Raw genomic sequence first — 16,719 nt, 5'->3', positions numbered from 1 at the left:
CATGTTTGTAACTTGACCTAACAAGGACCATTTAGAAAGGGAACAACATGGGAAGCAACCCTTCCAAGAAAAAAATATTTTCTGTGCATTTGTGTGGATTATGTCCCTTTACTCATTTTAAGGGCTTTCTTAAGGGAATTCATAATATTGACGTTAGAAATGTTTTAAGTATTATTCAAATAAAAATCAGTAACCTTGTGATAGACTATATTTTTCTTATTTTCATATCCAAATCTGTAATTGACTTTATGGTAGTTTTGATTTTTTTAAATTCTCATATGTATACATACCTGCAATTGAACAAAAGCCTTTCACTCTGTTTTATCATGACAGATGCTGGCAGCCATTCCAGAACAAGTGAGACCTCCATCATATGCACAATGTGAGTCATGTGTGTGTGTGTGTGTGTTTCCATCTCTTGATGTATTGGCCTCTGTGTGTATGTGTATGTGTATTTAGTGTGTATGTGTGCATTCCTTTTACCCTTGAAACAAGTTTTCTGAAGCGATTCAGTGACACTGATGCAGGCATAAATGCATCAGTAATATTTAGGATTTGAGTACAAGGCACAGCAATATCAGTGATGAAAATGATTGAAAACATCAGCAGTTGCTTAAAATAAATCAATGAAAAATTATGTCACACAAAATTGAAGTTTTTATGTCGCTTGATTGTCATAACATGTGCTTGTGACATAAACAAAACAAATAAATATGCATGTACATAACAAATAGCGAGAAATCATACTGTGACTATACTATGTGATTGCAGTTTATATTCTCTTCTTCTGTGGACTATAAATCCAATGTGCACTGGTTTGTTTGTGAGCTCCGGTTCTTCAATTCCCTGGCAAAGGCCAGTCAAATCCAAACAGATAGTTAGACAGACTGGTTTGTACACTGCAATATGCACATCTTTGTGTGGCTGCTTTAGTTTACTTTTTTTTATATTCTAAACTCACTCTTTAAAAGATTAGTTTTGAACCCCTTGACTGCTGCTGATGAGTATGCTTTTGTTTTGTTTTCTTCCCCAGCGGGTATGTCGGAAGACAGCGACTACACCAGTGACATCAACTACCCGGTGCAACATCAACACAACACCTCAGCCCACCAGTACCGCAGCCACACAGACCACCCCTACCGCCTGCGGGAGGACATGTCCCGTGACTCCCGCGACTATCCCAACTATGATTCCTTTGACCAGTCCTTTGACCGCTCTTTTGACCATGACCATGACCATGACCACGACCAGTCCTTCGATCGAGGGTGAGATGGGCTCAGAGTTTAGAGAGTTGGTGTGATTTTTTGTGTTTGTGTGTGTTGAGGTTGTTCAGGATGAGAGAAGGTGGCAGAGAAAGTTGGTGTTTGAGTGTGTGGGGTGTGTGTAAAGCTTGTTGCCTCCATCATTTTGTTTTTGATGTATACATTCTTTCAAAACTGTCCTGTTTATGCTGGTGGGCTATGTGCTACTTGTTCTTTACTGCAGTGCCTGCCCTGCAAGCCAGGGTTCCAAGACCACAGTTTCAACCAACAAATGACAGTTGCTGTTTTGTTGTTGTTTTTGTTGTTGTTTTGGGTTGGGTTTTTTTTTTTGTCTGGATTTTAATCTTTTGGTAGAGACAGTGAGCTGAAGTCCAAAGTGCAGCATGAACTTAGCAGAAGTGATAGAGCCCTCAGCAACATAAGAGTTACACCACCCCCCACCCCCACCCAAGCTAATATAAACAAAAATTGAAAGATATACAAGTGAAAGCAACTTGAGAACTTTCTAAAGGTAAAGTAAATATTTCTTTAAATGAAGGAATTGGTTGAGCAGTGGTCAGTATAAATGGAAAGCTACTCTTGTTTTCTCTAAACTGCAGGTATGACCGTGATCTGGACTACTACCAGGATGGCAGTCCCTATCACATTGGTCGAAGTGACACCGATTCCGAGCCATTGTACTACAACAGTCGCCCAAACAGCCGACATCAGTCTTTCATCAATGATGGATGGGAATGTCAGCAAAGGTAATTGTCTTTGTGTCTCTGTCGGTCTGTTTTTCTTTTTGTTTGTAATTTCTAAAATATCGTTCAGTGTGTGTGTGTGTATGTGTGTGTGTGAGGGAGAGAGAGAGAGCAACCCTGGAATACAAGTCAGAGCATTGTTCAACACCACTGGGTTTTATGTTAGCTGCAGATGTTGTTAACATTATTCTGCACTGTAAATGTGATATTTTGCAGTTGTGTAGAAAAATTGTTGTTTTTGTGTCATTTTATCTGTATATGCCAAGTTTTTATTTTTTCTAAAAAGATGAAAAGTATTAAAAGTAATGTATAATAGATAGAGAATGCTCAAGTGATTAACATAAAGACTCCATATAAAGACACATGAACTTACTGCGCACACAGTTGTGCATTGCTACCAAACAGCAAAGTTAGTGACTTGTCAACGGAAAATGTCTTTTGAATTGAGTGTTGCTTCAGCTTGTGTTCCTAGCTCGTGGAAAATATTGTGTGTTTTTGAAACCTCATTACTGCATCACAGTCATTATCATTATGCTTCCAAGAAAATGCATTGAACACAATAGAGCCGTTAGTATTTGCCTCCATTTGTTTCACAACAGAGTTGTGATGATGTAATGACATATGATGTTCCTTTTCTGGTTTGAAATAAGGTGCAGCTTTTTGTTTTAACCAGTTCATGATTTTGGAACTGTTCTGTTATGTTTTTTGGCGTAGTTTTGGGGTTTTTTTAATTAAAAACGTTAATTAGTATTCTTTACAAAGTATCAGCACACTGCTGTCAGTTTTCCAGGCAGTAGCTATTTGGCTAACAGAAACCTGACCATGTTGTCTGATACAGATGATTTGACATACCTTAATCAAAACATTACTTCCATCTCCATGAACATCCTAATGAGTTTCCATATGAGAGTTCTACAAGCTTTTGGTCATCGCACAAAATTGCTTTGGAAGTAATGTTGTGTTGGTCATCCTTCTATTTTTTTATCTTGGAAATTACTTCTCTTTTTTTTTCTTTGGTCATAGTTTTCACATGGAGAATTCATTTTAGTGTCAGTGAGTTGGCAGAACTGCTGAAAGACGTGAAAGCATAACACAACTAAGAGGCAAACATGCTGGATAAAGGCATGCATCTGGTGCACATGATGTGGAAACTAACCTAGGCAAGGATTGTACCAGTCTACCCATTTACAGCAAGTCAGCACTCCATGCAAACACACCTGTTTCCAGTACAGCCAGTTTTATTTGTTTGGTTGGTTGGTTTTCTGTCTCTGCGCTGACAAGAACGATATCATAGATTTTGTACAGGTGTTTGTCACATGAGGACACGTCATTCAACAGCTTGTTCTGGACCTGCAAAACCTCACACTTGAGGCACATGTTTCTGCAGTATCCCTCTCAAACACACCTGTGCTTGAGTGCAAGCATACATACACACAAACACACACACATGTATGTGTCACACGCACATGCACATGCACGTGCGCGCGCGCGCACACACACACACACACACACATGCTCTCTCTCTCTCTCTCTCTCTCTCTCTCTCTCTCTCTCTCTCTCTCTCTCTCTCTCTCTCTCTCTCTCTCTCTCACACACACACACACACACACACACAGCACAGACAGAACACATGTAGCACACACACATGACACACACACACACAAACACACACACACACACACACACACACACACACACACACATACACGCACACACACATACGCACACACACACACACACACACACACACACACACAGAGTCTACATTTAACACCACACACACCCACACACACATGCACGCACCTAGTTCTATGAATCAACTGAGCACAACAAGAAAAACTGTTGACTTTCATCATGATTTCAAAGTTTCGTTTGGTCAGGGAATTTGAACAACACTATCAGAGGCTCACGTGGGAAGTGGATGGCATTTAACCTCAAGTCTCACTCATCTTGTGGAGCCCATAACACATTATCCTTAACTTTACTTTATTTCAGTTATTTTACAAATCCCTTTTAGTTGTATGTAAATTATAACCATGCTTCTTAATTACATGTATACACATTTTAAGTGTGATTGCTCTTATCTCAGTGGTTTACTTAGGTTTTTGTATATGGGTGTTGGAGAGAAAGGGTCATTGCATTTGGGGTATATCTTTGTTGGTCTCATAAATTGCGCTATAATGGAATCAGTGAATGTGTTTTTATGATTTCTATGAATTCTTTATATGTCTCAATTTCATTGTACATGTTTATTTGATTATTTTAAGTATTAGATTTATAAAGTGCCTAGAGTTAGAGCTTGGTTCTGCATTATTATAAAGCACTGTATAGACAAAAAAAAGCAAGTAACCAAGTGGATTCTGAATAACAGAATAGTTAGTTTTCAGGATGAAGTAATGCATCCAAGAAATGTCACCATGTCACCACCAGTCAGATGAAAATGATTGTGTTAAAACTTCAAACATGATCACTGACAGATTGTGTTAAACCAGATATGATCACTCACAGAGCTGCATTTTTACCTGACAGTAAAAGTATTTATAATTCATAGATAAGCCAGTGTTTTGCAACTGTTACAGTAATGGCAAAATGTAGGATTTTCACATAGCACTGTTTATCCCCACATTTTAAAGAAAGAATGAATGTAGATGACTTAATACAGTTTGAAATTTTGCTGCTTTTTACGGTTTTTAAGCAGAATCATAAACATGTCAAAACTGGTTGTTGTGTCTGGAAAAACAATAAGAGAAGAAATCTTTAGTTGCCCTTGCTCCTCCATTCCATACAAGACACAGTGTCCAGCATGATAGAGGGCAGGTTTGTGAGCCCCTGACAGAACTGTTTGGATAAACTTGGTAATTTTCTTTGCCAGCTGTTGGCAGTGTTGGACAGGTCTGACAGCCAGCCATACATTTAGAATTGATGCAAGTTTGTCAATATTTATGGTGCATACGGAAAAGTGTGCACTTGCACCTGTGTTTTGGAGAGTTTGCACACTCTGCTGCATGTCAGTTTACCACTTCTTTTTTTCATTTTCCTGTATCATGACTTTTGTTAATGAAAAGCATGATTTGTGTTCTGTGTGGTTTTTGTTTTGTTTTGCAACTTCCAAGAGGACATAGGTTTTGTTTTCTGAAATGAGGATTTGTGTGTGACTGCGCTGTTTTTTTCCATGCATGGTGTTTACCTCACACAAAGCAGGTTTGATAAACATAACCCCTTAAGTAAGATGATTTATCATGATGATTTCCTTGCATTATCATATTTCCAATGCTCACTTTTTGGGTATTATGTAGTTGACCTGTTTTTTCATATTGTGACTATTTTTTGTTGCTCTTGTGTTTTGTTCATTTTTTTGATTTAATGATTTACCTTATTTCCTATCTGGTTTATTGTTTTTGTGTTAGGCATAATGTAGAATTTGAAAGGAAAAAAAAAGTTAAATAAGAACAAACATCTGTTACCAGCAAACATCTTAGCAAATGTTAGGTTCATTTCTTTTCATGATTATTCTCCTCCACCTCCTCCTCCTTTCAGATAAACCAGCTTTAATATTTGAATACCGCTGATTTTATTTTGATGGTGCTTTGACAAGGCTTGGATTATCTGTGTCTCATGTTGCAGCCCTGAGACAAGCCGGAATTCTTCTTTCAACATGAGTCGACAAAGCACACAAGACACCCAGGATTTCAGGTGAGTTTGCCAATGACTCTGGTAATCTGTGGATGCTGGTTGGATCAAGTGTTGGGTTCTGGAGACTTAAGAAGCTGTTCCTTTTTTTTTCTTTTTTTCCCCCCTTTTCCCCCCTTGTTTCTACACACGAGTTCTATTTTTGCTGCTTTGTGGGTCTTTCAACTACTTTTGGTCTTTTTCTCTGTCTGTCTGTCTGCTTTATTGTCTGTCAGTTTCTCACTTTTCCTTTTCACCTCCTGTTGTCTGTTCTTTTTCTGTCCTTTTCTCCTCTTTGTCTACTTGTGTTTGTCTGCCAGTCTGCATGCGTGACTGTTTTATTCTGTCTGTCTGTGTCTGTAAGCCTGTCTGTCTCTGTCTCTTTGTGTCTGCCAGCCTGCAAGCCTGTCTGTTTCACTCTGTCTGTGTCTGCAAGCCTGTCTGTTTCACTCTGTCTGTGTCTGCAAGCCTGTCTGTTTCACTCTGTGTCTGCAAGCCTCTCTGTTTCACTCTGTCTGTGTCTGCAAGCCTGTCTGTTTGTCTCTGTCTCTTTCTGTCTGCAAGCCTGTCTGTTTCACTCTGTCTGTCTGTGTCTGCCAGCCTGCAAGCCTGTCTGTTTTACTCTGCCTGTCTGTCTGCCAGCCTTCAAGCCTGTCTGTTTGTCTCTGTCTCTTTCTGTTTGCAAGCCTGTCTGTTTGTCTCTGTCTCTTTCTGTTTGCAAGCCTGTCTGTTTCACTCTGTCTGTCTGTGTCTGCCAGCCTGCAAACCTGTCTGTCTGTCTCTGTCTCTTTCTGTCTGCAAGCCTGTTTCACTCTGTCTGTGTCTGCAAGCCTGTCTGTTTCACTCTGTCTGTCTGCCAGCCTGCAAGCCTGTCTGTTTCACTCTGTCTGTCTGCCAGCCTGCAAACCTGTCTGTTTCACTCTGCCTGTGTCTGCAAGCCTGTCTGTTTCACTCTGTCTGTCTGCCAGCCTGCAAACCTGTCTGTTTCACTCTGCCTGTGTCTGCAAGCCTGTCTGTTTCACTCTGTCTGTCTGCCAGCCTGCAAACCTGTCTGTTTCACTCTGTCTGTCTGTCTGTGTCTGCAAGCCTGCAAACCTGTCTGTTTCACTTTGCCTATCTGTGTTTGCCAGCTTGCAAACCTGTCTGTTTCACTCTGTCTGTATCTGTCTGCCAACCTGCAAGCCTGTTTCTTTCACACCCTCTCTCTCTCTCTCTCTCTCTCTCTCTCTCTCTCTCTCTCTCTCTCTCTCTCTCTCTCACACACACACACACACACAAATAACTCAGAATTTATGGCTTACCAAACAATACCTTAGATCTCTTGTGCCCATTTTTATCTGGTAGGAAACAACTAGTGATGATTAATAGAAAAGAATCTTCTCTCTTACCTATTGAATATGGTGTTCTCAGGGTTCTGGTTGGGACCGAATCGTTTTCCTTTATATAAATGATTTATCTTTATTTATCACTGCATGGTGTGAACTGTTTGCTCTTGATACAACTTCACACGTTAACAATTCTAAACTTACTGAAGTTTCCAGATCATTGTAGGAGGGTATTAATCAATGAATTAATTGGTCCTAAGTAACTACATGATGTTTCATCCATGGAAAACAAAATAGATATTGATTACAACTAGACAGAAGCGTCAAACCCTTACATCTAATTCCCCCTCTCACTACATAAATGGCAAAATCATTGAAGAAGTCTATAGCCACAAGGTTATCGGAGTAATTATAATGACTTGGTCTGATCACATAACAATGTTTTGTAAAACAAGGTATACAAACTTTCTGAAATAAAACTTTTTTTTTAAATTTGAATATACATACTCAAAACAGTTTTCCATGTCTACCTTGAATCTTATATAAACTATGCCTCAACTGTTTGGGATTCAGTGAGTGTTAATATCCTAAATCAGCTCGTAAGTCTTTTTTGGCATACTCTTAAATTGGTTATTTTAAAATCATCCTCTCAGTCTGTTCATAGAACTTGGCATATTGCCAATGAAATTAAAACTTAGATATGATAAAGAGGTATTTATATCCAAAATATTATAAGGTTATGCCCAACCTTCTCTCATAAGTAATTTTCCAGTAATTTATCAATGCCACACACATGAAATAGCTTTGCCTCAGCCAAAAATTGATCTATATAAAACAGGTCTGGCAGATATTTATGAAATACTATTTCATCTACACTTAGTGTAAACTCCAGTCTCAGTGTCTTCAAAAGACTATAATTTTATAGTATATCGTAATCATCTAATGTCAGAGCTAAGTTCTATGAATCTTTGAAATTACTGAGACAGAAAAACAATTGGTGTATTCTCAATGTCCTTGTCTATGTATGTCAGTCTCCTTCCCTCCCTCCCTTCTCTCTCTCTCTCTCTCTCTCTCTCTCTCTGTCTCTCTCCCCCTTAACATTGTTTCTCCTCTCTCCTTCACTATCTCTTCCTGTCTTACTTTTTTCCTTCCCTCTCTCTTTCAAGTATGTGCATATTATGTTTTTGTGGAGAGTTGTGTATTTTTTATGCATTTATTTTGTTCTTTTGTGTTTTTACCATGGTTAAATTTGTTGCCATGTGATGGTTTTTTCCATCCTTTTTTTCTCTTGTACTTCCTAGACAATCCATTTTCCTTAGGAGGGTAGGATGAAAAACAGCCAATAAGTGCCTATTCCTTTTCCCTCAGTAAAAAAAAAAGTTTCACTTTCTCTCTCTCTCTCTCTCTCTCTCTCTCTCTCTCTCTCTCTCTCTCTCTCTCTCTCTCCCCCTCCCCCTCCCACCCCACCGTCATCCACCCACTCTGGTGTTTTTCTGTTTTTGTCACCCTTGCTCACCACCAAATCTATAAAAACCCACGCCTGATCTCAAATGACCTGGGAAGACACATTGTGTGTTATGCCTGTATTGATTTTCCAAGTATTAACTCGCTTCTTAGTGACTCGTGTTTGGATTGTGTCAGATGGTACAGCTTATGTACGTGGTTTCTGTGTGTGTGCGCTTGCACACACACACACACACACACGCATGCACACACCTGTTCACATGATTCTACAAACACACATGTATATGCACTGGTTTACAAAAACATACATGTATGCCTAAGTGTGTGCATACACGTGCACACATGAGCACACACAAACATGTACATGCACACAAACACACACACTCACACACACACACACACACACACACACACACACACACACACACACACACACACACACACACACTCACACACACTCACACACACACACACACACACACACTCACTCACTCACTCACTCACTCACACACACACACACACACACACACACACACACACACACACACACACACACACTCACTCACTCACTCACTCACTCACTCACACTTGTACAAATGCTCAAGAAGAAGAGAACAAGCAATCGAGGAAAAAAAAAGATGGGGGGGTCAGCTTTTGAAGGCTGCATTAGAAGCTAGCTGCGGAGCCAGACAGAAGATGGTGGTTGATCCAAGACTAAACAGCCAGCACTTCATAGCAGAAGGCGTGTTGGCTAAATTAGAGTAGTTTGTGAGGTGAGATGTCTGGGTCTCTGTGAATCAGAGGAGAATGGGAGCTGACAAATAGGGCCATAGTGCTGGATTTTTCACTTTTTTGCTTTCTCCGTTTCCTTGTCTTTTCTTCTTTTTTTTTCTTTTTACTTTTTTTCCTTTTTTTTTTTAATGTTGCTCTTGTCTCTGTTTTTTTCTTGTTTCAGCTTTTGTGTAATTTTTAGTGAGTATTCTTTTCTTAGAGTTAGAGCTTACTTTACTTGTTTGATTTTATTATTATTTATTGTTTGGTGATTGGTTTGTTGCTTCATGTATTCATCATGTATCAATCTTCATTTCCTGTATATTTACACATTGTTTGTTTGTTTCCTCATGCGTTTATCAAATATATATTAATGAACATTTTACATTTGACCTTACCTGCAACATTTATCCTCGCTTTCCTGATATGATTTTGGACATCTGTTTGTCTGTGGGTGGTGTCTTCATCAGATTTTTTGTTTGAGAGATTTGTTTATGCTCTGAAATTGAGAACCCATTTTCTTGAGAAGATCAGTGTTTTGGTTGATCCTTCTGTCAAGGATAGAAGCTGAAATCAGTGCATGTTTGGATGGTTTGGTTTTGTTTGGTTTTTTTACTCACTTGTGTAAACAAAGTGAGTGTATGTTTTAACCCAGTGTTCGGTTGTCTGTGTGTGTGTCTGTGTGTCCGTGGTAAACTTTAACATTGCCATTTTCTCTGCAAATACTTTGTCAGTTGACACCAAATTAGGCATAAAAATAGGAAAAATTCAATTCTTTCCAGTCATCTTGTTTAAAACAATATTGCACCTCTGGGATGGCCACAAAAAAAATATAAAAAGAAGCCAAATTATATGCAAACTGCATTTACTGTTATATTTTTTTTATTCTCAAAACTTGGCACTTTGATATGATATTCTGATACAACAACAAGAGCAGTCATTTTTATCATTTTTTGTTCAAACAGGAACTTCTTTTGCTGAGCATGGAAGTTATATTTATTTTGCAAATGTTTTGCGACAGATAGTAAAAAAGGGAAATTAATCTGTAATTTATGCTAGGGGACTTAATTTGCTTTAAACTGATCTTTCTCATCTTAAACATTGCATTTTGAAATTATACTCAATACATAAAAAGCTTGTGTGTTTTACTCTCAGTGTACAGGGCTTTCACTATGTTCATTCGCCCAAGTGGTCTTTTTCGGAAAATACTAAAATCAATACGACGAGTGGACTTTATAGATCTATTGGCTGAGCCCTGAAGGTCATGGGCAAAAATCAATTGCGTACACATATTTATACATATTCAAAGTGCGTGCTCATATTCTTCGCGAATGCGAACGACGCCATTTTGTTTCAAGTTATTGACCTGCCTGTTCAATCCTATATTCAATCGACAATACACGATAACATGTGATGGAAAGTTGGAGAAGGAGACCGTTAGATATTTATTCAGAGAAAGCTTTGTGAATGCCTCATCACTTACTGGATTATGCCCCAAACTGCCGTAAAGATATCCATAGAGTCAGTCGGAATTGACAGTTAAAAATAATAAACCATGAGAGTTAATACCCTTGAATTGATGAAACGCAAAAATTTCCAGTCTTGACTTTTCTCAAAATGAAGTCCTTTTCACTTCATACAACGTTTAGAAGTACTTGTACTTGGCTCAACATGTTATTAGTTTAACAAAATACTCATTTTTCATATCAACTTTAAAACTATAAAACTAGAATGAACATCAAAGAGAAATTGAATCGACCATGTCAACCGGGTGTAACTAAACTTGTACATCTATCTAGATCCAGAGAAAACGGCTAAATGTTGCAGTGCAATTGCTGCGATAGCCATATCTCCTTTACTGCGGACTTAAAAAGAATTTTTGATTGTCCTTAAAGATTTTTTGAATGCCCAAGATACACCAGAATAATATGATTTGAACAGCATTCTCACTGCGAATACTGCAATCGATTTATCGCCCTTTAAAAAAAGCATGTTTAAATATTATATTTTTGAACGTCAGTTAAGGAGCCACGATAGTGTAATGGATAAGATAGTTTCTTCTCACCGGAACACGTGGGTTTCGAATCTGCCGTTAGGACTTTTTTTTCTTTTTTCTTTTTCTTTTAACCCGAAGCTTTATAATAACAAATACAGAACACATTTTAACGATTAGATTTTTTTTTTTTTAAGTGTATCACAAGTGAGTCTTGAAGGCCTTGCCTCTCCTGTTGTTGTTGTTGTCGTTCATGGTAGATATTGATAGGCGGTGTTGTGCATGATAAATATGTGTGTATGTACCTGCATATGTGCACATGCTCTTACACACACACACACACACACACACACACACACACACACACACACATACATGTACATGAATGCATAATGCAGCCTTATAAGCACGCACACACATACACGTACACACACACACACAGAAGATATATATATATGTGTGTGTGTGTGTGTATCTGTTTTTTCTCTCTCTCTCTCTCTCTCTCTCTCTCTCTCTCTCTCTCTCTCTCTCTCTCTCTCTCTCTCTCACTCTGTCTCTCTCTCTCTCTCAGACAACACACACACTTGATCATGTGACTGCATGCATGCCGTGTGTAAAGTAGATTTTGCACGTCTCATATTGTTAAAACTGTCTGTGGAAGCATTGAAGTAAAGTCATCTGAACTCTTGTTGAGAGACAAAAAAAATACAGAAAAAACGCGCCTCTAATAGATCTTTACGTTGCAAGAAAATAAAAGGGTTTGGACGGGGGGGGGGGGGAGGAAGAAATCATGCATCAGATCGGGCAAGAAAATACTGCGTGTTGGAGGCACATTACTGTGAAGAAAAGGCACTCATTAGGAAGCATAATGTTCTCTTCACATGTCTCACAAAAAAAGATTAGAAAGAACTTTTAGGGAGTTTGATGCAAGTTCCTGGCAACAGAAATCATGGCTTCTCAACTGGAGGGTCGGGGATTGTGGGGGAAGAGCCGGACGAACTTCAAACATTACACAGAGAAAATCATCCTTGAAGTAGAGATCTTGGATCATTGAGTTACTTTGCATCAACAGGCAGTAATCTACTCGGTCACAAATTCTTTGTTTTAGAGTTCTGAAGAATGAAAAAAGGTTTAGATTAAGGAGACAGATATATATAGGCTGTGTTAGTGGACCCTTTCCATGTGAGTGTGTGTGTATGTGTGTGTGTGTACATGTTTGCATATGTGTCAGTGTGTTTTCTGCCTTTCTCTGGGTTGTGTTTAGATGTACACACCACTGATTTCAATATGAACTCATGATGGCAAGATCTGTTGAAAACAATCACTCCTTTTGATCTTGTCCTTCTTTCATAGTCACAAGTTCAGTGACAGGAAATAGATATAACATTTAACCTTCCCACCTAATTTTTTATTAAAAAAAACAAAACACACACATGCACGCACACACACACGCATGCACGCGCGCATGCATGCACGCACGCACGCACGCACGCACGCACGCACACACACACACACGCACACATTTAGAAAAATAAATTTAACCTTTAAACTCAGTATAAAGATGCAACACAAAGAGTTCTGGAGATAAATTCCATGTTAAAGGTTGAAATATATTTGAATTTTTTTTTATATTATGAAAGTTCTTGGGGATGAGTCTACAGGTTTGGATGAGAATTTTTAAGTAATAATAAGCTTTTATGATATCTTGCAAAAGGATGATTCCAGGCAATTCAGAATGGAAATCAAGTTGATATCATTTTGTATGTATACTTACATGACATGAGTTGGTAAAATAAAAGAATTATAACCATGATAAACAGTTTGATAGTCTGGAAATGATTTTGTGGTTCTCACCTGACATCCGTTGCATGCTGTTTTGATGCTGTCACTGAGCTGTAAAAGGCCAAACATGATTTTGTTTGAGCAAAAGTCATTATATAATCACGATGAATTTAATGTTAGAACAATTGCCAATTTTGGTTCAGTGTTCATTTAAGCCCAGGAAGCTTCTTTTGGTGGACTGAAACTGTGTGTAAGCACTGTCTAGAGCATTCAGTTTAGATACAAGTGTTCATGGTTAAGAAATAAGGCAAGAAGATGCTTGTAATCATTCTGTTTGGGGTAAACAGTATCATTTTCCTGTCTTGGAAATATAGCACGTAAACCACATATTTTCTTCAGACACACAAAAATAGTAAATATACACACACATCTCCAGCATACAGTATTGTCAAATTTTCCAGAGTCAGTTAGAATATTTAAAAAAAAATGTATTGTAACCTTGACATTAGCTCTTGTCACAAAATACTTAAAAATTCAACAACAACAAAAAGTTTTAGCAGTTTATTTATTTCTTTGGACTTGTTTTGATGGATTTCAGTGCTGCTCATCAAACAGTTCCATTACAAAGTGTTCTGTTTGTGGGTCAAGGTAGGGGAGATGGGGTGGGGTGCATGCAAGGAGGAGTTGGAGCAACGAGCTGGCCTTCAAGAAAGAGATTATTGATATAGCTGGACTGAGGTTTTGTCGGGTTTTTTTTGTTTTGTTTTGTTTTTTGGTAGGGGTTGTTTTGTTTGTTTGTTGTTGTTTTGTTGGTGGTGTTGTTTGGGTTTGTTTTTTGTTTGTTTGTTTTTGTTTTAAGATGATCAGACGATGATACTTTACACTAGGCTGATAAAGGGATTTTTTTTCCGATAAAGAATATGATACTTTACAGGAGGGTGATAAAAGGAAGTCAGCTTTCTGAAAGGGTTTCTGTGACCTATTGAGAAGACAGGAATGATCAGAGAAATGAAGACAGAAGAAAAGCTGATGTATACTGTATGGGGGTGAAGATGTTGTATGTGGGAGGAGAGGGAAATCAGACATCATTTCCTGCCGAATCTCTCCATCATCCCCACCAGTCCCCAACCCTTCTCTCTCTCTCTCTCTCTCTCTCTCTCTCTCTCTTTCTCATGTCTGATTGGTCAAATGCTTTGGGGCATGAAAAGAAGTGATGTCAGTTCTCATTCTGCTTTCTTTCTCTTTTTTTCTCTTTTTTTTTCTTTTAAAAGCATCTTTGTCTTCTTCCTTGTATGAATCTTTGTGAGTGTTACTCACATGCACTCAGTGTTCCAGACTTTCTCAATCTCCTTCCTTGTCTCTGTCTACCTCTCTCTTGTCTCTCCTCCTCCCCCCCCCCCCCCCTCCTCTCTTTCTCTCTCTCTCTCTGCCTGTCTGACTTGGCTCTGTCTCTCTTCTCTTTCTCTCTCTCTCTTTTGTCAATCATGTATTCAGTATTGTTGTAACTGTCTTTCTTTCTCCATCTCAAACTCCCTCCCACTTAAACACTTTATTCTGTTAAAGCACACCTGAAAAGATACTGCTTTTTTGAAGTATGGCAGAAATGCTGGTAATGAAAGAGCCTTTTTAAAAATGTACAGAGGATGATTGATTGTTTACAGCAGTCATGAGTGTCCAAAATAAATACAAGTGAAAAAATTCAGTTTTCATAGCCACCCTGCCCCTCTGTTTCTCTGTCTCTGTCTCTGTCTCTCTCTCTTTCTTTTCTTGTCCCCCCCCCCCCCCACCCTCTCTCTCTCTCTCTCTCTCTCTCTTTCTGTACATGTCTCTCTCCACAGAATTGTGGTTCTTTACACCTTGTTAACTTGGATGGAAAATTATAAGGGGGGAAAAAAGTACCAGACTTATTTTTCTGCCATTTCTTTTTTTTTCTTTTTTTTTCTTTTTTTTCTGTTTTTTTATCTCTCTCTCCCTTGTCATTGGCATATCGATTCTGTGTGTGTGTGTGTGTGAGTGTGTGTAAGTACGTATGTGAGAGAGAGGAGAGAGAGAGTTCACACCTTGTTATCTGAAAATGAAAGGAAGTCAAGTTCTTTTTAGAAGCTGATGAAGTGCACATGGTTTTTCAGCCTCCCCAAAGATTAACCAGGGCTGGGCTTTTTGTCTCTTCCCTGTTGTTGTCTCTGCCCTGTTGTGAAGAACATGAAAGAGTCACCAGGCTGACCTTAGTGTGTGTGTGTGTGTGTGTGTGTGTGTGTGTGTGTGTGCAGATTGTATGCTTGAATGCATGCACTGTATATGCCAGTGTGTGGGTGTTTTTGCACATGCTTTGTTCATGTATCTATGCACATAAAACTAGAACAAACATTATACATTCTCATAAATAGTCTGTTGAGATGAACAAAACTGCACAGTTTGTCATGTGAAATTGAAGAGAATGTTGAGAAGAACAGTGCAGCATTTAGATTTTATTCACTCTTTGAGAAGTGTGTAAAAGAAATTAAGCTTTGCTATAAAGATAAGGAGAATTTAGATGTGCAAAAACAACCTGCTGCATAAAAAGAAAAATCTGTGAACAAAGTAGATTTTTTTTCAGTATCAGTTTGTGTAAAAACTGTGATGAATGATTTTCTATGTGGATGTAATAATTTCTGAAAGCCATTCTTTTCCCAAACTTTAGTCCTCACCCTACCCCGCAACCTTGCACCCCTGGTTCCTTGATCTTTGCTGAGAGAACAGAGAGACATGTGTTATGCATATTAATCAACACAAAAAAGGTTTGGACTGTGCATGCAAGTATGAGTATGTGTGTGTGTGTGCGTGTGTTTGTGTGTGCATGTGTGAGTTTTTGTGTGTGTGTGTTCATGCATGTGTGTGTGGCTGGCTGTCTGTCTGTCCCTGTGTGTATTGTGTGTGTGAGTGAAAATTGAATTACTTGTCATCAGAAGGAAGAACCAAATGTCCACACTTCCCATGTACCACAACCAATAATAAGTTAGAGATTGTGTGTGGGTGTGGGTGGGTGTATGTGTGTTTGTGTGTCTGTCACTGTGTGTGTGCATGAGTGAAATTTGAATATTACTCATCACAAGAGACCTTAACCAAACACCCACACTTCCCATTTGTACAGCAGCCTTTGGTTATACTTATAGTTACACAAGCTTCGCTATGGGTATGTGTGTGCGTGCATCATGTGTGTGTGTTTGAGTGTGCATGCATTCATGAGTATGTGTGTGTGTGTGGAATTTAACTGTCATTCTAGACAAGAAGAATCAAATACTCAACTACACTTTACTTGCGCTGCAACTTGCTGCTACTCAGAGATTGCCAGAATGTAGGCCAAGCTGTGGCCTTTTCCACTGAAACCCTAAACCCAGCTTCATTTCAGTTAATGCTTGTAAGAACAGCCATTGATCTTGAAGCACACCATGCTCTATAAATAATATTATGAGTTAGAAACCTACCTTTGAACCTAACAAGAATGATAATGATCACTGATGATAAAAGCAATAACAGTGTTGTCAGTGAAAGCTAATAATAATTTTATTCCGTCAGTCAGTTTGATGGTGTGGGTTTGTTTTTTGTTGTTTTTTTTTGTTGTTTTTTTGTTTTGTTTTGTTTTGGTTTTTGCACTATGAGATGCAAAATATTAATACTACTTTACAAGCCATTTTTGGCATAATAATTTGTGGGTCAGCTCTGATGCCTTA

At 38.5% G+C, this 16,719-nt stretch overlaps 1 protein-coding gene across 1 annotated transcript in view; it reads left to right on the top strand.

Moving 5' to 3' along the window:
* The window catches only part of LOC143282074 (protein unc-13 homolog B-like), a 269,862-nt gene that overhangs the window by 168,346 nt on the left and 84,797 nt on the right, over positions 1–16,719 (top strand). Inside the window, 4 exon segments of the mRNA XM_076587535.1 lie at positions 334–382; positions 1,034–1,265; positions 1,862–2,008; positions 5,630–5,698. Coding sequence (XP_076443650.1) covers positions 334–382; positions 1,034–1,265; positions 1,862–2,008; positions 5,630–5,698 — 497 coding nt within the window.

This window comes from Babylonia areolata, chromosome 5 (genome assembly GCF_041734735.1).
Source record: "Babylonia areolata isolate BAREFJ2019XMU chromosome 5, ASM4173473v1, whole genome shotgun sequence".
In the NCBI taxonomy this organism is placed as follows: domain Eukaryota; kingdom Metazoa; phylum Mollusca; class Gastropoda; order Neogastropoda; family Buccinidae; genus Babylonia; species Babylonia areolata.
The sequence above is the reverse complement of the archived record's forward strand: the minus strand, read 5'-3'. Positions and strand labels throughout refer to the sequence as shown.